Below are 26,301 nucleotides of genomic sequence, written 5' to 3'. Positions count from 1 at the left end.
CAATGCGGCAGGGCTGTGAGCCCACTCCTGGCTGTGGAGCTATCTGTTGTCTCTGCATCCGTAGCAAGGGACTGTTTATTATTATTTATCGCACATCATATCGTCATTGTGATATTAATTAACCTTATCCCATATATTGTTTTCCTAATATCATGCAGCCCTAAACAACATTACTGTTTTCACAATAGCTTTGATCTTTATGTCAGATATTTGTTATTACCTTTCAGTGTAGTAATCCACAGCTACATTTCTGAAAGTTACCTAACATATTGAATGCTTAAAATATATAAATTATCCTAAGCTCTTTTTTTCAGTGACTGTCTTGTTAATTAAGCCAATCAGACTTAACATTGAACATAATGATATTAATGTTGATATCTAGCAGCACCTAACAAATTCATGCTTTATATGAAGTGTTTCTCTTTATAGACCCTGAAAAGTCCTTCTTAATCAGTTTAATTCATCTCTTCTAATCTTCACCGAATGTGTTTGTATCAGGATCAGGGAGGCACATGTTTTATACCCAGCTCCTCTGAGTGACTATTTGTCTGATGATATACAGTAAATAAAAAAGCAAAAGGTCCTATTCTTACATGCAGAAAACAAACAAGTTGAACCAATCCAACTGGAATCTGGAACTTTATGATAGGCACTGTTTTGGAAAAAAAATATTGACATTATGGATAAACCAGGCTCACCAGTGTAAAAACACTCTTGTTCAAAACTCACGTTTTGTTATTCTATCTCAGTTTCTGTCCTTGTCCTTCCTCAGGTTATATTCCTGTCTGGCTAATGGGAGTCCAGATGAATTCCAACGTGGAGAGCAACTCTACAGGATCCGAGCAGTCAAAGACCCACTACAGATCGGTGGGTTGAGTATTCAATCTTACCATACATGGATCTTTCATTTCTGTAACTTTTCAAACTGTAACTTTACACTGAATAGATTAATATAACGTTATTATGGAAAACAACACAAATAGGCCGATACTTACAATAACACCCACTTCCACTCTGTCTATAAATCAGCCATCTGTACATCATAGATTCATTCAAAGCAGCACCTTTCAGTTTTTAAATACTCTAAATACAGTTTAGAACTAATATACTAAAGTTTTTATTTCTTTGTTCAGCCTGTTCCTTTACACGTCTTCAATTCTGTGTTTGTACATGTTTCTGTGATGGTCTATCTTTTATCAGGCTTCCATCTCAGTGCTACAGTAGTGTCCAGTCAGGCTGGTCAGTCTAAGGGAGCATACAATGTGGCGGTCATGTTTGATCGCTGCCGCATCACTTCCTGTAGCTGCACATGCGGCGCGGGGGCCAAATGGTGTGCCCATGTGGTGGCACTGTGCCTGTTCAGGATCCATAATGTGAGTTTGAGTCTGCACAATTCCATCTCTTTAACTGTCTGTAATATTAATCAAATCAAATGATCTCACTTTGTCAACACAAAACCACCCAAAAAGATTGCAGCACCTTACTAATCCCTACATTATTAGAAGTGTATCTCTTTATAGTCCCTGGAAAGTCCTTCTTAATCAGTTCTGTTCTACACAGAATGTGTTTGTATCAGGATCAGGGAGGCACATGTACTTTATCTATGCTTTACCTAAAGCCTGAAACATGCTTCTGCGACTGCGTCTGCGTCTTTTCACGCCGCTGTGGCGCAAGACTCGTTTTCATTCATGCTTCCCCAACCGTTGCGCGTCTTACAAAGCAATTCCGCGCCAGAACACTAGGCGGAGTAATGCTTTTTGTCGAAGACGACCTGAGAGACGCCTTCTTTCTTCTTCGTCGATTGTTTATTTACATAGCCACTGCGGCTCCTCGTAGCCTTTTTCTGGCGGACAAATCCGCCAGTCAGTGACAGGTTATACAAGTGATCATACTATCGGATATCTTCTGCCAAGTGCTCTTCTATTTGGTCCATATTCGTTCTTCTAAATCTTCCGTGATTTCTGCCGGTATTATGGGGCATGAAACCGGAAACGCAGCTCCAGAAGGGATGTAGAGCAGACCAATCACAGCCTTGCGGGCCGAATGAGCTTGCGGAGCTTTGCCGTAAATTTTAGAAAAGGGGGTCGACACCCGTCAGCACGTAAGGAGGGATACATAAGCACGTAAGGGACCCGGAAGGGCTCTTGCGCTTACGGGCCCGTGAAAACGCAGAAGCATGTTTCAGGCTTAAGCGTGAAGAAGTTGTCTTTTATTTTGAGGAACACCCATATCTCATCAGAAGGTTTGTATGACCAAAATTCTAGACTAGCAACAGGACTCTATTTTTCATCAAGAAACTCAAAAACGATTAGAAAAACATATAAAAATCTAAAAATTTAAATAATGTAAATATGGGTCATATGTTGGAGTACTACATCCGTACTTTGTATGTGTGCGTGTAGGCATCAGCAGTTTGTCTGAGGGCTCCGGTCTCTGAGTCTCTGTCCAGGCTGCAGAGGGACCAGCTGCAAAAGTTTGCCCAGTACCTCATCAGTGAGCTGCCTCAGCAGGTAAACTCCCCTTTATGAATCAAGCTATTCATGATAATTCAAAACATACATGATCTTTGAATTTCATATAAGCACGTTTGATTTTCATGATTTTTTTTATGTTAAGATCCTGCCCACAGCCCAACGGCTACTTGATGAGTTGCTCTCTTCTCAGTCTACTGCCATCAACACAGTGTGTGGAGCTCCAGGTACAGTAGCAGTTTGACTGAGAGAACTGACATGATAAACAAGTCTTGTCTTTACAACCAGAAACGTATTGATAATTGTATTCAAGTGGATCAGTCTCAGCCCATATTATTAGATATTGCTACAGCTAGATGGCATTGATGTTTCCGGTATGGTGTCCCCCTGGTCTATTCCCCCTGTAAGGAGTTTGTGTTTATACTGCTGTTGTTCACCTGCTGCACTTGGCAGTATGAATAGAAAAGCCGTTAAATAAAAACAAAGATAACAACTTGTGTGTTTGTGTGCATATAGACCCGACAGCAGGGCCCTCGGCGTCTGATCAGAGCACATGGTGTTTGGATGAGTCGACTCTCAGTGACAACATAAAAAAGACTCTGCACAAGTTCTGCGGGCCTTCACCTGTTGTATTCAGGTACCCACTACTCGTCTCACATAATACTCCCTACCACATCACCCATAGAACTATTCTAAACGTCAGACCTTAACTCAGACACTTCTCTAACCTGTTTCAGTCATACACTTCACTCTGTAAACAAGGTGCTTGTTTTACATGTGAGCCTTTAGTTTAAATAGTACACATCCTGAGTAAAAATGCATGTTTCCGGAGACAGATGCAGCACTGAAGCTGTTGCTTTCTCTACTATCATGCTCCTGTATAGACATGGTGTAAGACTGATAGTCTTTTATTAGGGATCGGAATTGAGAACTGATTCCATATTGTTTGAACCATGAGAATCATGCATCTAAGCTTATTGAGTCACTTTTTTGATGTTAACATTCAACTCTCACAGCTTCATATTGCAGAAATAGTGTTGTAAAATGTATCTGTCTACATTGCTCGAAACCTGCAAAGGAGTCATGATGGAGAGGAGGGAACAGTTGCTTAATTTTAGATATACAGATTATGATATTGCCGGGTGTAATTTCTGTAAAATCAACAGCGCTAAAGGAATACTTTTAAATCTAATAAACTTTATATAAAGTATGTAGTGTGTTTAGTGTGCCATAGAGCTCCAGTGTTACTGCAAAAAATACCCTTGCACTCTTCCTTCATGTTAACCTGCACAGTGAGCATTGTTTAATTTCTCTCTTTATTCTGTATATTGTATTCACAGTGATGTAAACTCCATGTACTTGTCATCCACGGAGCCGCCAGCTGCTGCTGAGTGGGCATGTCTGCTGCGACCTCTGAGAGGCAGAGAGCCAGAAGGCATTTGGAACCTTTTGTCCATTGTCAGGGAGATGTTCAAGAGACGAGACACTAATGCAGCTCCTCTGCTCGAGATCCTCACTGAGCAGTGCCTCACCTACGAACAGGTACATCCTCAATGTGACATGTGCTCTTGCTGCTGAAAATAAACCACTGCAAAGATTTAACATCAGCAGACATACATGTTGCTCTCAATGTAGAAGTTGACAGTACTCTGAAAAGTACAAGGCATACTTGGAATGATTCTCAGATTGAGAATTGTTTTACATTTAGCTGTATTCCTGTTATTGAGGCTAATGCTTAAAATCTCAATGCTGTTAGAAGATATTCAATACAGGGTAATCCAGAGAGGTCAAAATCACCCTTTTCTGCAGGTTTAGATTGAGTTATTTCTGTTCTGCCACACATTACTCTCACCATCATCCACCTCTCCTGTGCATGTACCATACACTCGAATGAATTAGGGAGGCTCAGCTCTGACTCAGCTGTTAGAGCAGGTCCTCTACTAATCAGGACTCCCCTCAGCTAAGCAGAAATAGAACATGAAGCAGATGAAATAAGCGAGTAGAAGGATAGAGGACAACAAACTGGAGAGGTGCCATAGAAAAGAGGAGAAAGATACAGCCAGAACTCTCACACACACACGCACATTCGTACATTGACTTACATTGAAAGCATTTTACACCTAAAATAAAAAAAATAGTACTTTATGTGAACTTGTTTTTTGGCAATTAAAAATAGATTTAGGTCCCCACAGCCGTGGTAATACCCAGAACACACACACACACACACCCCTCAATGATTTCTCTGACTGTTTGTTCAGATCATTAGCTGGTGGTACAGTGTTCGAACATCAGCGTCCCACAGCAGTGCCAGTGGTCACACTGGGCGCAGCAATGGCCAGTCAGAGGTGGCGGCTCACGCCTGTGCCAGCATGTGCGATGAGATGGTGGTGCTCTGGAGACTTGCTGTGCTTGACCCGACGATGAGCCCTTGCAGGTCAGACCATTATGCCACTGACACGCTATATACTCCTTATGTACTTTTTATGAACTGTCACAGAATTTGGTCAAGAAATATTGAAGATTCCATGTGATGTAATATCAGCACATTTCTCATTTCTTCATCACATCATTTTTTTATGATTGTAGTAAATATTAAGTAAGGACTCAATCAATAATAAAGTCTGTCTATGCTCTACTCTAGGCGTCTCGAGCTTGCAGGCCAGCTGAAGCAGTGGCATCTAAAGGTGATTGAAATAGTGAAGCGGGGGCAACATCGCAAGTCCCTGGATAAACTATTCCAGGGCTTCAAACCCGCTGTAGAGTCCTGCTACTTTAACTGGGAAGTGGCCTACCCACTCGATGGAATAACCTACTGCAGTGCAGATAAGAAGAGTGCCACATTTTGCTGGTCTAGGGCAGTGCAACATCAGAGAGGAGTCAAAGCTGCTGCAGGAGGAGTTGGAGAACCTCCTGAACCAGGGGGAGGGGGCAGAGCTGAAGGTGGAGCTGTAGGAGATTATAAAGGAAGAGGGAGTGGTCACTTGTCTCAACAGGAATTGGCAGTCCGACCCAAGGAGACCATTCTAACCAAGAGGAAGGGTCTGTCAGTCAGTGGAGGGGGAGGGATGCTGGTCCGTTTGGGAGGGAGTGTCTCTCTTGCCCTGGAAGAAGGAGGTGGGAAGTGCATGTACAAAGGTCCAGGCTCCTCCTCTGGAGGGAAGCTGAAACTGACACAGGCAGGTGGAAAGGGGGCATCGGTAGGAGGACCTGGAGGGAGTGGAGCGTTAGGAGAGGGAAAGCATGCCAGTGCCAAGCGGAGAACCAGCAGTGAGGACAGCTCCCTGGAGCCAGACTTGGCTGAGCTCAGTTTGGATGATGGCTGTAGTCTGGCTTTGGGGGCTGAGGCAAGCAACACTTTTGAGTTTCTACCCCCACCCCCAGAAATGCTGCCATCTCCAAGCCCACTGCTCAGAGACTCACGCAAGTACAGTAGCACCAACGGAGGGAACAAGATGTTTGAAACAAAGCGTGTCAGCCTTAGCTCTGCTGCACCTCCTGATGCAGAGGCTGCTCCATCCTGCTTCCCTTCCAAAGAGACAGTGGTGGTTGTTATGGACAAGCCCAATGCTGCAGAAAAGGAAGCAGAGCTGGAGGTTGAGTCTGTCAAGAACAGAGATGAAGATGTAGACTCAGCTGGCAGTAATCAACCCTCTACCTCCACCACTACAACAAGATCAGGCACCACTCAAACATCAGCCAAGGACCAGCAGGGCCACGAAGACGCAGCGTCTGCTCGAGCAGTGGAAGCAGGGAGCGGTATAGCAGCTGCAGCTGGGCCAGCTAACCAGGGAGCAGAGGCACCAGGGGCAGCTGCTGGAGGAGAAGCTGTGGGTGAGGATGACTATCAGGCATACTACCTTAGTGCTGCCTCAGAGGAGGGAGCAGACAGACAGTTGACTGACAACCAACAGGAGGAAGAGCCGGACATCTTTGCAGGAATCAAACCACTGGATCAGGAGGGACGCATGGAGGTAAGGAAGGAAGACCTGAAGTGCTGCACAAGTTAAATTGTTAACAGGGGTGATTACAGATATGGATGTAGATATTTCAAAACATGGGTTCTTTACCAGCTAAGATTGCACTTAAAGGGTTCTCCTCTTAGCACTAAGTGGACATTCAGACTAGAAAAGTGCCATAGATGTAACCATAAAATATGTTTTCTGATTGTATTAACTATTGCTGCCACAGCTTTAAGAACAATAATCAAACCTGAAATTACCTAAATAAGATCAATTATTTTAACTTATTCGTTACATTGCCACCTACATTAGTCTTCTCCAATGGGCATGGTTTTATGGCAACATGTCAGTACTGTTTGAGTGGTGCAATCCAGTATTGGTGTACTGTAGGTAGCCATTCCCCAATGAATCTTCACAAACACACAAGTGAGCTGCAACTTAGTCTGGTCACTTGCCGCAACTAGAGTTAGGATTTTATTGCAGAGGATTTCCACCAGTTGAAAATCTGTCTGACTGCCTGTTGCTTCCATTTAGTTCTGTCACTTTGCATCTCTCATTACAGCAAAACTTGAGAGTCGAGCATTATTTTAGATGTTTGGAAAGATTAACAAAACTCTAGAACAACAATCCAAGTTGTAAAAAGTTTTTTTAAATCAAAGCGACGAGGCTGTTTCCTCGAGACATGAGCTACTTTGTAGAGTATGGACTATTTATTGTAGATCTACAAACAAAGTATAGACAAATACTGCTCTTCTTCCTGACCTGACTACTGTTGCTGTGTGTGCATTTGCCTGCAGGTGCTGTTTGCATGTGCAGAGGCCCTTTATGCTCATGGTTACAGTAATGAGGCGTGCCGGCTGGCAGTGGAGCTGGCCAGAGACCTGCTAGCCAACCCTCCTGACCTGAAAGTGGAGCAGCCACAGACTAAGGTAGATACAGCCACATGTCCCAGCAGTGTGGAACACATTGTCTTTGACCTTTGAACTCACTTTTCTCCTTCCACTGTACAGTCTCAATATTCTTAACTACTCAGTCAGCATTTTGAACTGTGTATTGATATATTGAGTCCTTCTTCGTGGAGGAAAGGCCCCAGATTCAAATTTTCTCCGCCTCATTATTATTTCTTTTGTTGTTGGATCTAGGGTAAGAAGAGCAAAGTGTCGACCAGCCGTCAGACGCAGATAGCCACCAACACACTGTCGAAAACTTCCTTTCTCCTCACTGTTCTCAGTGAACGTCTGGAGCTCCACAACCTGGCCTTCAGCACCGGCATGTTCTCCCTGGAGCTCCAGAGACCACCTGCGTCTACCAAAGCTTTGGAGGTTTCTAATTCTCACGCACAAACACACATTTGGTCTGTTGCATTGAGATGATGCACCGGCTGCTCCAACTCTTGACTTAAAAATGCAGAGGATCTGTTGCTGTTTTGACCATCATTGGTCATTGCAGAGAACCTCCTGCTTTGTTGTTAATGTGTGAAAGGTAGACTGCGGGTCAACTAAATGATGAAATAATCTGATTTTAGTGTTCAACAGTAAATGTCATGGTGGATGACATATTCTTGTGGATGCAAAATGTCAGGAACACCTGGAGGGAATGAGGCCGCACTTTTTGATGGAAATTTAACCCTAGGGCTGTAATTCTATTTATGTAGTTATATATTATAAGCGATTTTTGCGAGTTCCTGTTTAAGAAAAGCAAAGCAGGATTCTGCTATGACAACTTCAGCTGAGAATCCGATTTTTAAACACATTTATTCCTGTATAAACTCCATGAATATGCCATGTAAAGTATATACGTAGTATATCCAATAATTAGTATTCATTTAGGAATAATGAAATTGTATCACCCACACTTACTGCTTGTGTGTGTGTTGACCAGGTGAAGCTGGCCTACCAGGAGTCGGAGGTGGTGGCTCTATTGAAGAAGATTCCTCTGGGCCTGGTGGAGATGTCGGTGATCAGAGAGAGAGGAGAGCAGCTCAGAGACGGAAACTTCTGTGATTACAGACCTGTTCTGCCTCTCATGTTGGCCAGCTTCATCTTTGATGTACTTTGTACCCCAGGTAAGCACCAATTATTGCCAGATTTAGTTTTCCTTGTTTAATTTAAATAAATATAATTTTATTCTTGTATTATGCAATGCCATCAAATTTTCTCTTTTCAGATTATATTTATGATTTAAAGATCCTAAACTCAAATATAGCGGCGTTTTTAATTACCTGATGTGTGTATGTGTAGTCAGTTGGTTAACTAGATAGTAGTCAGTGACAAATAATACATTATTTTATTTTATTCTTAAGGCCTAAATCAAGACATTTTAAATGCAGGCTTAATGAATTAACATCTCCTATCACTCTTCTCCGTATTGTTTGTGCAGTCGTGTCCCCAACAGGTTCCCGTCCACCTAGTCGCAACCGTAACAATGAAATGCCAGGTGATGAGGAGCTGGGCTTTGAGGCTGCTGTTGCTGCACTTGGTAAAAATACTTTCATCTCTGTCTGGACTGGACTCTTTTTTTTTTTCTCCGTTCCCACCTTTCTCACATCCCCTATCTTTGACTGTACTGTACTTTGTCTATGTCTGCACTGGGCCTTATCCTGTCTCCCGTAACACTTCGTACTGTAATCCTTCTTGTCACTGTTTGTCTGCAGGTATGAAGACCACAGTCAGTGAAGCAGAGCATCCTCTACTGTGTGAAGGAACTAGACGGGTGAAAGGTGACCTGGCTCTGGCTCTCATGATCACTTACAAGGATGACCAGAGCAAGCTTAAGAAGGTAACCATCACCACTGGGATTATTCTGAACATCTGTTTGGAAAATGTATTTTTTTTAATTAAATAGTGTTATTGCTGTGACTGATGATAACTGAGATGTGTTCTGCCTGTAAGCTTAATCGAGAAAAAAAAGTCAGAGGTCTCCTCTAGCAGGGGTGTACCCTATCTGTGGAAATGGGAGAGAAAGAAGGGGTATGTTTAGATTTGTATTATTGTAGTGGTGTATTAATCAGTGTGTTTGGTATTGATACATAATCAGTCAATCAATCAAATTATATTTGTATAGCCCATATTCACAAATTACAATTCGTCTCATAGGGATTTAACATGGTGTGACATCCTCTGTCCTTAACCCTCAGCAAGAGTAAGGAAAAATTACTTAAAAAACCCTTAAGATTAAAGTTTTTAGCAGCATTCATGAGGGTAAACATTTTGAAGGATAACTTAAATACTATATGTCAAGCAGTCATGCTGCAATCATAGTCGATGGTCAGCAGCCAGCAAGATCATGATCCATCATCCAGATCGGATTCCACTATAGTCCACAGTCATTGTCCACTGCCGCTTATTAAGATCCATCATCAGGCGCCGCCTCTGTCATGGTCCACCAACATTATATAATGCCTATGGTTAACTCTGGTGTGCACAGATGACGCTTCATTAATTTGCACGAATTGGGAGCGATCAGAAAAATAAGATTTAAACCAGTTAAGGGCGGTTCCCTGATCTGACGCTATTAGAAGGTCATTAGTGACTTTTGCTAAGGCTGTATCTGTGCTGTGATTGGCTCTGAACCCAGACTGAAAGTCTTCATATGTATTATTTTCCTGGAGAAAGTCACACAGCTGTTGGCTACAACTTTTTCTAGGATTTTAGACATGAAGGGGAGATTAGATATTGGTCTGTAATTGGCTAAAACCTCTGGGTCTAGGGTGGTTTTTTTGAGAAGGGGTTTGATTACAGCTATTTTAAAAGACTGTGGTACATAACCTGATGATAATGACAGATTGATAATGTTAAGTAACGAACTATCAATTAGGGGCAGAATTTCTTTAAGTGATTTTGTCGGAATCGGATCTAAGATACAGGTTGTTGGTTTAGAACCTGAGATTATTTTGGTAAACTGATCACGGATGATCAGAGAGAAACTGTCTAAATAATGGGTAGGATTCTCAGCCGTTTCTGAGATTTCTGTTGTTGGTAGGGTATTAGTGCCAATTGAGGGCAGGCGATGGTTGATTTTATTTCTAATAGTTAGAATTTTATCATTGAAAAAGGTCATAAAGATATTGCTATTTAGGGATCGAGGAATACTGGGTTCGGTGGAGGTGTGACTCTCTGTCAGACTGGCTACAGTGCTGAAGAGAAACCCGGGGTTGTTTTTGTTTTCTTCTATTAGTGTTTATTTCTATTATAATGATGATTATGGTTTTGGTCTTTGGCCACAGTGCAGATGTGCACATAGTCCAAGTCTCCAACCATATACTTTCCTGTTTCTGTGTGGGCCTACACATTTTTGAAATTTTACACAGAAACAACCACAAACAAATCAACTAGAAGGCTGCTAGGAGAGTGCATACCTCCACCTTATCTCGCCATGTTAAAGAAAGTATAATCTTGTTTATCTAGATATGCTCCAAAATGTAAATGTTCCACCTTGGGTCATGCCCCACCCCTCTACCAAATATCAAGGAAATCATTATGGATGTTTATGAAGTCATCCTGCAAACAGTCACTCAATCCATCATTAATCAGTAAGACTTTATATAAAACTTTTCAAACACACAAATTATAATACCAAGTGCTTAATAGAGTGCTAAGAATAATAAACAACACTGAGGAAATAGTAGCTCACCAATCTTTAGGTCTTGTAACCAGGCCCTCTCTCACTCCCTTTGTTCTTTTTCCTGTTTCTCTCTATCTCTCTCCCTCCTCCCATCTACAGATACTGGATAAGTTGTTGGACAGGGAGAGTCAGACCCACAAGCCTCAGACTTTAAGCTCATTTTATTCCAGCAAGCCAACAGCTGGCAGCCAGCGCAGCCCATCCAAACACACTGCTTCTGGCCACAGTGGAGGGGGCGGAGCCACAGGGGGTGTATCTAAACACGCTCCTTCATCTTCCTCTGCGACCACTGTGGCAGCCTCTTCCTCCAGCTCTACGTCTGCTTTGACACTGGCTGGAGAAGAGGTGCCTCATCAGGCGGAGCCCAACCCAGTTTTGAACAGTGCCGCAGGGGAGAGTACTGCTGAGACCAGGGAGCATGGTGAGAACCCCTATGACCCCCACCTTTGGTGCCACAATCTAATTTGTTGTTGGTTGTAAACATACAGGTAGTCCTACAGTATAGGTTTCAACACAAACATTTTTTCAATGCTTTTTGTGTGGCGCTCCATACATTGTTCACATGTCTGAAATGTAGGATTCTTGTGCTTCCATATATTTTGGAAGTCACTCTAAGGTCTTTTAAAGAGATAGACCTCTGTTTGTCTTCTGTCCTTACAGTATCAGATGGGCCTTCTCGACCGAGTGACCAGCAGAGTGAAACAGCTCAGTTTAAGCTTGAGGCCACGGTGCCTAGTCGGCTGGCGCTGGGGGCGCGCTGTGGTTACAGCCAACGCTGCTGGGGCTCACCAGTCCGTCAGAAGAAGAAACACACTGGTACACATTTTGACAATTGTCAATTTGTATATTTTTGTATCTATCTAACTGGTAGAGCATTGGAGAAAGTATAGAATTTTCACTATGATCAGACTGTCAGTGCCGTTTTAACCTGGGTCATATATATGGCATTTCTGCAAATACAGTTTATACAAATACAGATTTTATACATTATATCCTATTTACCGAAAAAGCCTCATCAACACACATAATAATTCTGCGAAACATTTCACAGGCATGGCGAGTATTGATAGCAGTGCTCCAGAGACAACCTCCGACAGTTCCCCCACCCTTAGCCGCCGACCGCTCCGGGGTGGCTGGGCAGCAACATCTTGGGGGCGTGGCCAGGACAGTGATAGCATCAGCAGTTCCTCCTCTGATTCGTTGGGGTCTTCCTCCTCCAGTGGCTCTCGTAGGGCTGGTGGTGGGGCCAGAGCCAAGAGCAATGACACCAGCAGGTAAACACGCACCTCTTCCAAATCAGGTCACGAGTAAAAGCACATTACTAGGGTCACAGAGACGACCTTTAACAATAACAGATTCACCGTTTTTTGTTTTTTTTAAACAATGATTTCGGTTATAGGTGGTTGTGACTCATTCCTTATCAGTTATAAACAGTAAAGATTTCAGTTCGGGTCACTTTTTCATTGACTGTTTAGGACTCATAAGAACTGTCAGTAATAACTATCATTTTCCCAGGTTTTTCTGAAAACTGTTCTGTTTTACTTTTCCCTGTGTTCAGGTACAAGGGACGACGTCCAGAGTGCCATGCCCCCCATGTGCCCAACCAGCCGTCGGAGGCAGCAGCCCATTTTTACTTTGAACTCGCCAAGACGGTTCTGATCAAAGCTGGAGGAAACTCCTCAACTTCCATTTTCACCCAGCCCTCTGCCAGTGGGGGCCACCAGGGGCCCCACAGAAACCTGCACCTGTGTGCCTTTGAGATTGGCCTGTATGCACTTGGCCTCCACAACTTTGTCTCACCCAACTGGCTGTCCAGGACCTACTCCTCACATGTGTCCTGGATAACTGGTGAGGGGTGTTTGTGTTTTAAATATATAGGAGTTAGACAGAAACACAAAAATGTTCTGATCCAGTGTGTTTTCATCTCTCAGGCCAGGCCATGGAGATCGGCAGTGCTGCTCTCAATATTTTGGTCGAGTGCTGGGATGGTCACCTTACCCCTCCAGAGGTGGCATCCCTAGCAGACCGAGCCTCGCGGGCCAGGGACCTCAACATGGTTCGTGCAGCAGCGGAGCTGGCCCTGAGCTGCTTGCCACATGCTCATGCCCTAAATCCTAATGAAATACAGAGAGCCCTGGTGCAATGCAAAGAGCAGGTACTGTGGGAGTGGTTAAATGGTTAAATAACTGTATCTACTGTTTATAGTGTTAAAGGGTTAGTCACCCAGAAATGAAAATTCACTAAATATCTACTCACCGCTATGCCAATAAACAGGGTAAACAGTGTTAGAGCAGAATCCAATACAATTGTCAAAAGACATTAGTGGCGGCTGTGGCTGAGGGGTAGAGTTGTCGTCCTCCAACCTGAAGGTCGGCTGTTCGATCCCCAGTCTGACCCATCTGCATGCCGAAGTGTCCTTGGGCAAGATGCTGAACCCTGAATGGCCCCCCATAGAAAAGCGAAAATAGAGTTCTGCGAATAGATGCACTGTATGAATGTGTGTGTGAATGTAAAACTGTACTGTAAAGAGCTTTGAGTGGTCATCAAGACTAGAAAAACACCATATAAATACAAAACCATTTACCATTAGTGACCATCTTCAGACATATAAAACAACAGAAAAAACACAACATGCCTCCATACTGTGGTATCATTAAAGTGTCCGCAGGCCCCGACATTAATATTCGACTCGAAACGGTGTTTTGAGCCTAATTGCCCAGAAGTGGCTAAGCTAGCGGACGTTAGCATACTTAAGGTCCCTGATTGCATCTCGTCTGAAGATTTCAGCGGACATTTCGGCTTAAAACTTGTTGGAAATTATGCTGTTTCTAGTCGAATGACACCACCTGAGCTGTATGGAGGCATGTTGTGTTTTCTTTATGTCTGAAGATATGTCCTTAATTTCCTCAGTTATATTGTATTCTGTTCTAACACTGTTTACCCCTGAAACTCCTAGTGTTTTGTGGACTCAAACACGTCACCCACCTCCCTCCATTGGCAGACTGGTGAGTAGATAATGAGTAAATTTCCATTTTTGGATGAACCATCCTTTTAACTCCAGTCTTATGGACCACTTAAAACTCTTTACATACAAACACACATTAACTATTACAGTGCTTCTATACAAAGCACTCTTTCTACGACACACCTTCCACACACTGCCAGCACATCATTCAGGGGCACTTTAAGGTTCAGTATTTTGTCCAAGGACACTTGTGACTGCAACTGGAGGGGCTTGGGATTGAATCTGTCTGGTTAGTGCATGACCATCTCTACCTTCAGAGCCACATCCAACAGTTAAAGATACAACAATTGATCAGCCTGTTGCTGATCATTTTAGATGCTGCTGAATGCTGAATAGAAAAACCAATCAAGACACATAATACATGATTTAGTTTGGTACGTAAGGTAAAATTAATGATTGATAGACATATTGCACTTTGCCCATACCTGTCTCTGTGTCCCACCAGGACAATTTGATGCTGGAGAAGGCCTGCATGGCAGTAGAGGAAGCAGCCAAGGGGGGAGGTGTGTATCCTGAGGTTTTGTTTGAGGTCGCTCACCAGTGGTACTGGCTGTATGAGCAGTCAGTGGGCGGGGGCTCAGGTCAGCAGAGGGAGACCTCTGGGCGCTGTGGGGCAAACGGGGGGTCGGGCAGAAGGCTCATGGAATCCAGCTGTGGTGTTCATGACAGTGGGGTAAACATGGAGTCTTCGGGGGTTGCAACTGTCACAGCCTCAGTCACTACAGCAACCGTTGTACCCGTCATCTCCATGGGCTCCACCATCTACCAGTCCCATGCCATGCCCGGGCAGGCCATCGTTCACCCACACAGCCAAGGCCTCCACCCCTACGCCACCATCCAGGCTCATCTCCCCACCGTCTGTACTCCCCAGTACCTGGGACATCCTCTGCAGCATGTCCCCCGACCCACGGTCTTCCCTGTGTCTGGGGCTGCGTATCCACAGGTCAGAGGCTCTCTTGATTCCATCACTTGGTTTTTGTGTAATTATTAACATACAGCTGAAAAGGTGTCTAAAGATGGAAAGTACAGATTTGATGATGTGTTCATATCTTAAAAAGACAGGCTGTCGATCTACACACATTTTAATTATTTTCTGTGGATTTCTTATTTAATTTAAGGAAATACATTCCACAGTCAGTGATAATCAATTTGAGACTGACTTAAAACTTACAATTTTAATAAGTATCAATGTTGACTTTGTAGTCACAACTGTTCTTGATATGTTCTTTGCAGTGTTCACTGCATGACAGCCAGTCGAACTGTCAGCATAAGTGTGTGTGTGTGTGTGTGTGTGTGTGTGTGCGTGTGCGTGCGTGCGTGCTCTTCAGGGAATGCACCCAGCCTTCATCGGAGCCCAGTTCCCTTTCGCAGTGGCCACTGGCCCCCAGCCACCTATGGCAGCCACAGCTGTGACTTTCCCTGGTGTCCCCGTACCGTCCATGACTCAGATCGCCGTCCACCCTTACCACACTGACACCGGCCTGCCCCTTAGCACCACTGTAGCAGGTCAGGAATACACACAATTTGGGTGTTTGTCTGTTTTAAACCAAAAAATGATTAATGTTCTTATAATGTAGGCCATCTTGGATAAAGTACATTGGTTTATGTTACGATAGGATGCAATTGTTCAACTGTGATCAACAGTATGATGTGCCATGTTTTACAGTAGGCAGCGTCCACACCGGCCCCACCATCCAGACCATCCAGGGAGCATCTGTACCCTCTCTCTCCTCTCAGCCAGGCTCATTGGTCAGCAATCCTTTCCCAGCAGAGGATGAGCAGCACAGCCAGCCAATCAGCCAGCAGGGTCTGCACTACCTTCACTCTGCCTACAGAGTTGGTGAGGAGTTTGTGAGCTGTGACAAATGTTCCCCTAAGCAGAATGCATATAGTAAAGAAGGTTAACTGAAAAATGTGATCTCTACTGTTCTCGTTTGTGAAGGTATGCTAGCATTGGAAATGCTGGGCAGGAGGGCTCACAATGATCACCCCAACAACTTCTCCAGGAGTCCACCTTATACTGAGGATGTCAAATGGCTGCTAGGACTAGCTGCAAGGCTAGGTGAGCTGCAAAATGATTGACAATGAAAAGCAAAAACCAATATATTCACTGAATGTTATTGATGGTTGTCCACCAAGATGTAAATCAGACCAAAAACCAAGACATGATTCTGAAGTAGCTGGCTGTAGACCTCAGAGATGGGACTGTGATCACGCTGCACGATAATGTGCTGGTCCCAGGCACAGTTAATGAATTGAGATACCAGTACCAGGTATGAAACAAGTCATAGGGCTTGATAATTAAAGACTATATTATCAATAAACACTGATGCTGTCAAAAGGGGAAAGACTGCTCACTAACTCACATGCAACTCACCTGAACAAGCATAGATTTCCATCACACAGAGATGCTGCTCTTAGTCACAAATTACAATGGGGAGCTAAACATTTAAAAGTTTCGTTACACTGTACTTTAGTGAATTCAATGCTGATGAAGCTTGTTGCTACAAGAGCAACGTATGTATGTGAGAGTTTAACACAAGCAAAATTATACAAACATGATTTTTGTGGGTGCATTCCTAAAGTCCCTATCCTAGTACTGCACTAATGAATTGCTCTCAACATGGCTTTATCTTTGCCCCTTAGGCCAGCATTGCCTCAGTCTATAAGCAGTATGTCAAAGAGACAGCACTGAATTGTTTAATTGAAGAGGTTATACTTGGGATAAGTAAATTAAGAAACTTAATGTTGGTTTGATTCCAGAGTTTGAGGCTGCATTTAAACATCATGAAAGTGACTCGTCAACATGTTGCACTCATCACTGAGCTTGTGTGACTAGAGAAACTCTTTATTTCACTGTTCTTCTACAATGTCACCTACCGGCTGCTTAACGTGAGCGAGCTCTGATCTCCCTGCGTGTCACTCTGGGCGAGTGAGTGGGGGCGGGTAGGGGTACATGGAATGTTTTAATAAAATGTACACTTTAATTTTGACCACCCTAATATATATATATTATATAAAATGATATAAAATATCCAGTGAGCGACAGTTGTGTGGACGAAAATGCCTCGTTGATGTCAGAGGTCAGAGGAGAATGGGGAGAGTAGTTTGAGATGATAGAAAGTCAATAGTAACTATTATAACCACTCGTTACAACCAAGGTTTGCAGAATACCATCTCTGAATGCAAAAACACGTCGAACCTTGAAGCAGATAGGCACGAAGACCACGCCTGGTGCCACCCCTGTCAGCTAAGAACAGGAAACTGAGGCTACAATTCGCACATGCTCACCAAAATTGGAGAATAGAAGATTGGAAAAACGTTGCCTGGTCTGATGAGTCTCGATTTCAGCTGTGACATTCAGATGTTGGGGTCAGAATTTGGTATAAACAACATGAAAGCATGGATTCAGCCTGCCTTGTATCAATCATGCCTTCTATATACGGTTCAAGCTGGTGGTGGTGTTGTGGGGGATATTTTCTTGGCACACTTTTGGCCCCTTAGTACCAGTTGAGCATAATTTAAACGCCACGCCTTTTTTAATCTGTGCAAAGAAGAATTAAGGCAGCTCTGAAGGCAAAAGGGAGTCCAACCCAGTGGCAAGGTCTACCTAATTAAGTCGCTGGTGAGTGAATATATACATATATACTATAAATATATAAAATCTGGAGGAAACCAGGGCTGGTACCTGGTGTCAGCATCATGCTATAGGGCAGCAGGGACAGAGAAATAGGACAGGTATCAGGACCTTAGAAGGTTCACTTTCCATCTTCAGCACAGGGGTGTCTACGAGACAACTCTTTGAATGTCTACGTGTTCCCCAACTAGAGCCCTGAGTTGAACCCAATCAAACATCTCTGAAGAGACTTGAAAGGGGCTGTCCACTGGCAGTTCCCATCCAACCAGGGTGTTCAATGGTGTTCACAGGGCTTGCAACCCTCTTTTTACGGTACATGACCAATTTTTGGAAAGTGATCTTGGACAAGGCAACCAAGATCAAGTTCAGCGACTGGCTTTCTTGATGTCATATGGCTTAACGGAGCCTAACGCCGGGTTCACACCGGACGCGGAAGCGACGCCGAAGCGAGGCGTAAGCGCAGTGCCAATCCTCTGGCTCCCATCCACTCCCATGTTAAATCGTTGTGCTGAACACACCGGACGCTGAAGCGTAGCGTTGCGCCGCGGCTGCCTCGCGCCGTGCAGCGATCGTTTCGGCGTCGAGTCTATTGTTAAATGTCCCCCTCTGCCCATGCACTACAGCCACACAAGCAGTGATACATATAGAAAGAGAGAGAGAGAGGGGGGCTACGTATTCTCCACATAGGCTTGAGTGGAGAATACGTAATTTACCCCCGGCCCCCGATTTTTTTACGGAGCAAACAGCGAAGTTCTTCAACATGAATGACATTAAATTAATAATTGAAGTGGAGAAGTACAGTGAGTTGTATGATCCTCAGAACATGTTGTATAAAGACAAGACTAAAAAGGACACATGTTGGGACGCTGTTGCAGTTAATTTTGGAGCAACAAGTAAGTATATGCTTGAAAAAAAATATGAAATGCCGTTTTTACTGCAGGCTGATAACAGCGGCGCTTCGGCGTCGCTACCGCGCCCGGTGTGAACCGCCATGCGCCGGCGCGCTAGGGATTAGCGCTTACGCCTCGCTTCGGCATCGCTTCCGCGTCCGGTGTGAACCCGGCGTAATCCTAGAAAACCTTCATCTGGTTCTGTTCACTCGGGTTCTTTTTTCTGATCTAGCTGCTATTACAGGGGAAAGAAGATTAGTTTTGATTATGAACAAACTTTTTGGAATATTGATTCACAGAAAAACATACAAATAATTGTCAATGTTTCTTTGGCTAAAGCTGAGGTTCATGTCTTATGAGGTCTGTCTGATAAAGATGTGTCTACCAAGGGGTAGGTTACCACACTTCTTTTTATCATTTTCTAACATTGTGATGTATTTTAATTTATTTCTCAGAGAATAATTGTTGGCTCTTGATGAAAAAGTCAGGCATATTTAGGGGGCTGATCTTAATGGTGAGAAATTTGCTGAAGATCCAAATTAAAATCTGGATCTAGTGAATATAAATGTGACTTATGCACTCTACAGAGAGCCATGCTAGGTGTGGGGGTATTTAATAGTGTGTGTATTTGTGATATTTAGCGATGATCAATCCGCTCTGCTAGGAAGACAGAATTTACCATAAAAAAAAGAAGATGGCCACAAACAAATCAATATTTTGGCACTGAAGCGTTTGATTAATTTTGAAATTGTAGCCTGTCAGAGGACGTCAGCTGAGTAGGTGGTCCTTCGTATATGGTCCAGGACGAATTTGCGTTCAAACAGCGCAACAATGTGTTTTGTGTGTGTTTCGATGCAAGTAAACACATAAAATAGAAATGTAGGGACCACTTCCTCCGACTTAACAGTCACTTGCTGTTTTGTCTGAACATCCATTCATCTCCTTTCTCTTTCTCCTCGATGCCTATCCATCCTGTCAGGAGTCAACTACGTGTACCAGTTCTGTGTCGGAGCAGCAAAAGGTGTCCTTAGTCCATTTGTCCTGCAGGAGATCATCATGGAGGCCCTGCAGAGACTGAACCCAGCCCATATCCACGCTCATCTCCGAACACCTGCTTTCCATCAGCTCGTCCAGCGCTGCCAACAGGCCTACCTGCAGGTACAATGCGTCTACGCCCACACTGCAGCCCTGCTTACATTCATAGTTTAGCAGATGGACAGATTCCAGTGCAGTCTGAAATGTCAATAAACCGGAGATGTCTTCCAAGATGGTTCCAAGCATCATATTATGAAGGCATTCCAGAGCTATTGTGAGCACACAGGGTCATTTTTATGTCCACATTGCAATGAATACATTTCTAATACTCACATACTCTAAATAAAGAGAGATATGAACACTGCCATATTGCACCGAGGACATCATTAGGAGATAGAGTGCGATACAAACACACTCAACCAATCGCAGGTCAGTCTCAGCTGTTAATCCTGATGTTCATCCGAACATCAGATAGTATATGTGATATAGCATATGTAAATTGTGGGAACACTTTACTTTCAAGCCTTCAGAGCTGACCATTAGCTGCTAATGTGCTAGGCAGATTTCACATGCTTTAGCAGCACAATATCACCGTCAGAAATATTGAAGAGAAAACATGTTGGTGCCATTCATCTTCTTCTGGTGGATTGTAAACAACTTTAAGGTTAATGCCACTCTGAAGCGGGTTGACTTTGAGGCTTTAATATAAAGGGTTCAAACTCTTTTAATGACTGTTGCTGCCCTGACTCAACGAGGAGGGAGAATGCCACAGTGGACAAGAGACCCATATGTTGATTGTAGAGAGGAAGCTGCAGTTGCATACACAGACAGTGAAGCAAAAAAGTTTGTGTTCATAAGCATAAAAACAACTTGCTGGAAGATGTTGAATTCAGCCCAGTGCAGATTCTCTGCTGTGAGTGACATAGACTGCTGTGGGGGAGAGATACCTCAGGGCACACAGAGGCATACTCAGCGAGCCATGCCGTTAGTAAGTTTGATCGCACGTCATTTCGACTAGTTGTACTTTTGATTTGTAAGAGTTCTATAACATCATTCTGACTAATCAAAACAATAAAATAAAATGTTCACAACATTTATGAATACATTTGACTAGTAATATTTAAACTGCTTTTGCAAGTTTCTCATTAAAGATATCTACAATTGAATTCTGACCAGTCATAGTTCAAGTTCATATTTTCAACACTATTTTGTCTCAATCAAATTTAAGTATAGATATCTTGAACTGAAATGAAAGATATCTTAGACTTGAAATATGAATAGTCAGAATAGATTTTGGAAATCTGAAACAGAAATTATGAGTCAGAATAAAATTAGAGGTATCCTGAGAGAAATCCCACCCACATTTGTGGGACAGAGTGGGATTTTAAAACCTTTTTTTATGCATCGTCCGTATGTCCATTTTGCAAGGCATCAAGCATACGATTCTCAACAGGCAGATAGACCATAGCTTAACAATGGCCCTCTTCTGTCTAGGCGTTGTATGTGGGTGTGTCGGTGTGTTTGATGAAACACATCAGACATATTTGAGGCCATGAAAAGTTCAGGGATGTGGGAAGAGGTTCAGGCGTCAGAAGAAAATCTGTTCTGCTGTTAAAAATAGAAAAATTGAATCTTGTTATAGCACGTCTTTGATAAAGGTATTGTCCAAGTCTGTCCCAGCTGCCTGTAGAGTCACACCTGCTTCTTTCTGCCTCTGCCTTTTTCTCCGTAGTACATCCACCACCGGCTCATCCACCTGACACCTGCTGACTATGATGACTTTGTCAACATCATCCGCAGCGCTCGAGGTGCTTTCTGCCTGACGCCTGTGGGTATGATGCAGTTTAACGATGTGCTGCAGAACCTGAAGAGAGGCAAGCAGACGAAGGAGCTGTGGCAGCGTATCTCCCTGGAGATGGCAACCTTCTCCCCTTAAGCAGCACCCTCAGCAAGGGTGTGCTGGGCCTGGGCCTGAATCAGAATGACAAATCCGACCTAGCGCCCCCTCAGCTTCTAACACTGCTACTGCCGCTGCACTGAGCTGGCCACATTCTGTCTGGTTCTGTCAGGGATCCTGTTCCCTGCAATGTGGACTAGCAAACACAGCACACAAGCAGGACAATCAGCTCCTGTAACCCTGACAAACAGGGACTTCCTTTTTTATTGGTGTGTCCACCGACCTTGCCCTCCACTGGTCTTGACTGACTCTTCACTCTTGTTTTATCATAGTTTATGTTTGTTTAACCGTGGAATTTAAGTGTACTACTACCTTTCTGCAGCTCAATTAATCTTTTCCATTTTCCCTACACTGAATACATTTGAACGGGATCTGCCACCCTACATCCTCACGTAATTTCCCATGTTTAGAAGTTGAGTTTAGTTTTGTTTTGAATTAAACCACTGAGTGTGAGTCAATTTCATGCTGCAACATTCCTGTCCAGAGTGGTAGATGCTGTGAGGCCCCATTCAAGAAATGTTTGTCACTATGGATCTGAATCTTTGCAGTTTGGGAGAAAAGGAAGATTAACTGGGAAAAAAGGTTTAATATTAGAAAATATATTGTCAGTACAGGTGGGGATTTTCTGTATTTGTTTAATCTTTTTTGATATTTTGTATAGAATCTGACGTTATGGAGAGAGGAATCGGAAGAGACCGAATATTAACGTTGTTTTGTTGTGTGGGATCCACATTTACATTTCAGTGCGCCTGAGGAGCAATGTGAACTCAGCTCCAGACCAAAACCTGAGGCCAGCAAATGCTGCTGGGCCACGCAGAGCCACTGAGGGCCTTCTCCATGGTCACTCTTATTCTGTGTTAGAACATCATCAGTTGGGCTGAGTATCGTTTGACTTTTCTTTTTTTTTTATCAAATTTTTGGGATCTCCTAAAGGCAACACATCTAGGAATATATAAAGTTATTTTATCCTGTCCTGTTAAGGGCTCAACATATTTTCAGTATCCATCTTAACAGATTTTTTTAGAAAAAATAACAAAATTGGGATTCACATGAAGCAAAAGGAAGAGTTTACATGAAATAGATAAGAAGCATTCAATGCCACCATTTTTTGATCATCATCTTTTCAGCATCCAAGTGATTGACAAGTTCAAACAAAGACAGGAGTAGCTGGTGAAGATGACAGTCCCACATACTTCCCCATCAAAAAGTGGGGTAGAAGCAGTGCACTGATTCTTAGTGGATTTTGTGAAGTTAAACAGACTTTGATTTGCAAAACTAAGTTTTCCTAAGGTTTTACAAGGGATAGCATTTGGTTTGGCATCTCGCGGGGAAGCATTTGGTGTTGTCCCACAGTGGCTAGACAGGGACATTGTCTCATTTTCAGCCATCTCCTTCAAAGTTCACACTTCAACAATGTGTTCATGTATTAAAAGGAGACGCAGTGGCCTGGCTATGGAAAGTCCTGCTTCACACAATTCCACTCACCTGGATCTGTGTGCTTAGCTTGTAGACCATGGTGCTGTAACTTTCCATCTTTGTCCAGGCACCTGCTGTGGTTCTGAACGTGCCTTTGGGCCTCACAGGTGAAGGTGACTAGGTAGAAAATGTACTGTGATATTTTTGTATTCCTAAAAAAGTGTAGCGTGATTGAAATGTTCTATATGTACTGATTGCAAAAGGTTCTAAATTAGTGTGAAAAGAATAAATACAAATATTAAAGCAATAGTGAATGTGTAGAGTTTACTTAATAAAGACAATTAAAATGATGTGTGGGTATTGTTATGTGCAGATCTGCTCCTTGTTTTGCAGTGCTCCTGGAGCTCCTCCTTCAGCCCCTCCTTCTCCTCGTCACCTGGCACCTGCTGCTGCCTTAAAAGCCTGGGAGGCTTCACTCATGGCCCTCTCTTCAGGCAGGGCTGGATCCCATTCACCAGTCTGATTACCAAATTAACAATAAACCCAGTTTTCTTATAATTAATCCTTGTGTGTCTACTTTATGTTACTTCCGTCGAGCCGGGTTGTAACATATTGGGGGCTCGTCCCGGATCAATCTGGATGAGTTATTTTTCTTCTTGTCATGGTGAGTATGGTGAGCATTGAATCTGAGTGCTATGATTTTAAGTTGTGAGTGATCTCCCTGGTTAGTTAGGGAGTGTGCCAGCTGGGCAGAGCAATCTGTCCTTCCATCGGTGCACTATTTGTTATATTTACTTATTTATTTTTTTTCGAGGTAATCCTGGGTGGAGACTTGTTCTCTGGTGGGGGCGAGCATTTCAGGGCCTTGGTCACATGGCTGAGGTTAACTGAATTTTGCTTTAAAGAGGCCTCGAGCCCGGCACGCCTCAGAAGACAGTTAGGGTTAGTTTGAAGTTAGGCAGGTACCAGGGGGCTTGCTTAGATGATCATTTGCACTCGGAGGCTTGCTCACTGTGCTCAGCAGTGATTGATTTGTAAAGTTATTTGAGTTAGTGACTGCTTTATGGGGACAGTTGTGGTAACATGTCCAGGGTCCTAACTTTGTTTTGTAAAGCTTGTGGATTTGTCAGGTGCGGTGTGTGTGGTGTCTAGCTTGACCTTGTGGGCTAGTTTTCCCAGAGGTTGTTGTTGCCTTGGTCTTGATTACCAACAGGGTCCATTTTGGTAATGGGTTTTTATGGGTAATATTTTGTGCTACTTAGTAGCTAGATGGGAGTTACTAGGCCTATCTCTGTGATCATGGTTTCAAGAATCATTTAGTAGAGAGAATTTGTGTTAAGCTGTAGTGTTGGATAAGGTGTGTATTGGGCGTACTGGTTTAAGTTGAAACCTTGGGTAGCGGCGATTGGTGTATTTTGTATGTTTGGTTACTGAAGTTATCTGGTATGGAGGCTATCGATGACTTTATTAGTGCACCCTCGGAGGAGTTGCTTTGTCAGCTCACTAAAGAACAGCTCCTTAGCCTTGCCAGCCATTATGACATTGAGATTGCCAGTGGTGATAAACGTCTTAAAGATAATTTAAGAGAAGCACTTAAGGCTGGCCTAGCAGAAGGAGGCGTCCTAAAGCCGTCTGCTTTACCAGCATATCAGCATCAAATGTCAGATGCTGTGCTGGAGTTCAGGTTGAAGGAGTTGGCGTTTCGAGAATTAGAACTAGAGGATAAAGAAAAAGAGCGTATCCTTAGGGAAAGACAAATGCACCTAGAACATGAGCGTTTCCTAAAAGAGCTTGAATTTAAGCATGCTGCTTTGAGCTCATCCAGTTCTGCCTCGGCTCAGTTTAATGTAGCAAGCAACATCAGACTAGTACCTCCATTTGCTGAGAAAAATGTTGAGAGGTACTTCGCTCATTTTGAACGAGTGGCTACTGTGTCAGACTGGCCAAGACATGCCTGGACATCGCTTTTGCAAAGCGTTCTGGTGGGAAAAGCACAAGACGCTTACACTGCTTTGAACATTGAGGATATCAAGGACTATGAAAAAGTTAAGGGTGCTATTCTAAGAACTTATGAGCTCGTTCCTGAGGCGTACCGCCAGCGTTTTAGAGGCCTCAGTAAGCTGGATGAACAAACTTATGTTGAGTTTGCAAGAGAAAAGGAGATCAGTTTTAGCTCTTGGTGCAAGTCACAGAAGGCGGAAACTAAGGAAGATCTTAGACAATTAGTTCTGCTGGAGGACTTTAAAGATTGTCTGCCTACTGCCGTGTGTACTTATCTCAATCAGCAAGAAGTGACCACTCTTGATAAGGCTGCTGTTCTAGCAGACAAGTTTGTATTGACACTCAAGGTAAACTTTGATAACGACCAAGGTGAGCGAAAAGGAAGGACTGGTTTTAATAGACCTCGGTTTCCAACCACTTCCTCCACCAGCTCAAAACCTCCTCCCACCGTTTCTACAGCTTTCACTAGAAGATCGGCTACTGTGAGTACTCCATTAGAGAGGACTTGTTTTTATTGCAAGAACAGTGGTCACTTCATTGCAGATTGCCCTGTCTTGAGTAAGAAACAAGAGTCTTATAAGCCTGTTGCCTTACTAAAAACTGTGAAAAATAGTGCTGTCATCCAAAACATCGACCAACCCTCTCAAAAGAGTGAGCTGCCTGGTTCTTCGTCTTTCCTTATGGATGGTTTCGTGTCTCTTGTCACTGATCCTTCTACCAAGCAACCGATTAAGATTTGGAGAGATAGTGGAGCTTTTCAGTCTCTGATGCTACAGGACCTCCTACCGTTTTCTGACCAGTCTAAGTTGGGTTTTAGCGTCCTCGTCCAAGGGTTTGGGGGGGGGGGGGGGGGTATCTGTCTCTGCCTATGCATAACCTTACACTTGAAACTGATCTTGTTTCTGGGGAAGTAGCTGTAGCTGTGTGTTCAAGCATTCCCATTAAAGGGGTGTCCTTCATCTTGGGAAATGACCTAGCCGGTGGTAGGGTGCTTGCAGCTCCTGAGGTTGTTCCTTTTCCTGTAGTGTCAAAATGCCCAGATGATCTTGAGAAGCAATACCCAGAAGCATTCCCTGTCTGTGTCACTACCCGTGCCATGTCAAAGAAGAAGAAACAAGACAAAGAAGCTGATTCTGATATTGCACTGTTTGACACATTTTTGGCGAAGGGTGACATGTTGGGATTTGGTAAAGTGTTTCCCTCTGGTAACAAGCTCAAGTGTGAGCAGGGGGGAGATGAAACCTTATCTTCTCTTTTTGACCAGGTTGTTCCTGATGATGAGATGAC

At 43.5% G+C, this 26,301-nt stretch overlaps 1 protein-coding gene across 1 annotated transcript in view; it reads left to right on the top strand.

Annotated features, from left to right (window-relative positions):
- zswim8 (zinc finger, SWIM-type containing 8) overlaps positions 1-23,322 on the top strand; it is a 31,831-nt gene extending 8,509 nt beyond the window's left edge. Inside the window, exons 3-26 of the mRNA XM_062400496.1 lie at positions 773-867; positions 1,201-1,373; positions 2,403-2,510; positions 2,617-2,698; positions 2,988-3,108; positions 3,812-4,013; positions 4,730-4,905; positions 5,113-6,442; positions 7,228-7,359; positions 7,573-7,752; positions 8,312-8,495; positions 8,810-8,908; positions 9,084-9,208; positions 11,153-11,474; positions 11,714-11,869; positions 12,105-12,327; positions 12,612-12,901; positions 12,985-13,208; positions 14,524-15,021; positions 15,407-15,584; positions 15,745-15,918; positions 16,021-16,140; positions 19,585-19,763; positions 21,373-23,322. Coding sequence (XP_062256480.1) covers positions 773-867; positions 1,201-1,373; positions 2,403-2,510; positions 2,617-2,698; positions 2,988-3,108; positions 3,812-4,013; positions 4,730-4,905; positions 5,113-6,442; positions 7,228-7,359; positions 7,573-7,752; positions 8,312-8,495; positions 8,810-8,908; positions 9,084-9,208; positions 11,153-11,474; positions 11,714-11,869; positions 12,105-12,327; positions 12,612-12,901; positions 12,985-13,208; positions 14,524-15,021; positions 15,407-15,584; positions 15,745-15,918; positions 16,021-16,140; positions 19,585-19,763; positions 21,373-21,576 — 5,575 coding nt within the window. The 3' untranslated portion in view covers positions 21,577-23,322. The remainder of the gene's footprint in view (positions 1-772; positions 868-1,200; positions 1,374-2,402; positions 2,511-2,616; positions 2,699-2,987; positions 3,109-3,811; positions 4,014-4,729; positions 4,906-5,112; positions 6,443-7,227; positions 7,360-7,572; positions 7,753-8,311; positions 8,496-8,809; positions 8,909-9,083; positions 9,209-11,152; positions 11,475-11,713; positions 11,870-12,104; positions 12,328-12,611; positions 12,902-12,984; positions 13,209-14,523; positions 15,022-15,406; positions 15,585-15,744; positions 15,919-16,020; positions 16,141-19,584; positions 19,764-21,372) is intronic.
- Positions 23,323-26,301: the final 2,979 nt, after the last annotated feature.

Source organism: Platichthys flesus, chromosome 12, assembly GCF_949316205.1.
Source record: "Platichthys flesus chromosome 12, fPlaFle2.1, whole genome shotgun sequence".
Taxonomy (NCBI): domain Eukaryota; kingdom Metazoa; phylum Chordata; class Actinopteri; order Pleuronectiformes; family Pleuronectidae; genus Platichthys; species Platichthys flesus.
Note: the sequence above shows the minus strand (reverse complement) of the source record. Positions and strands in the feature narration are given on the sequence as shown.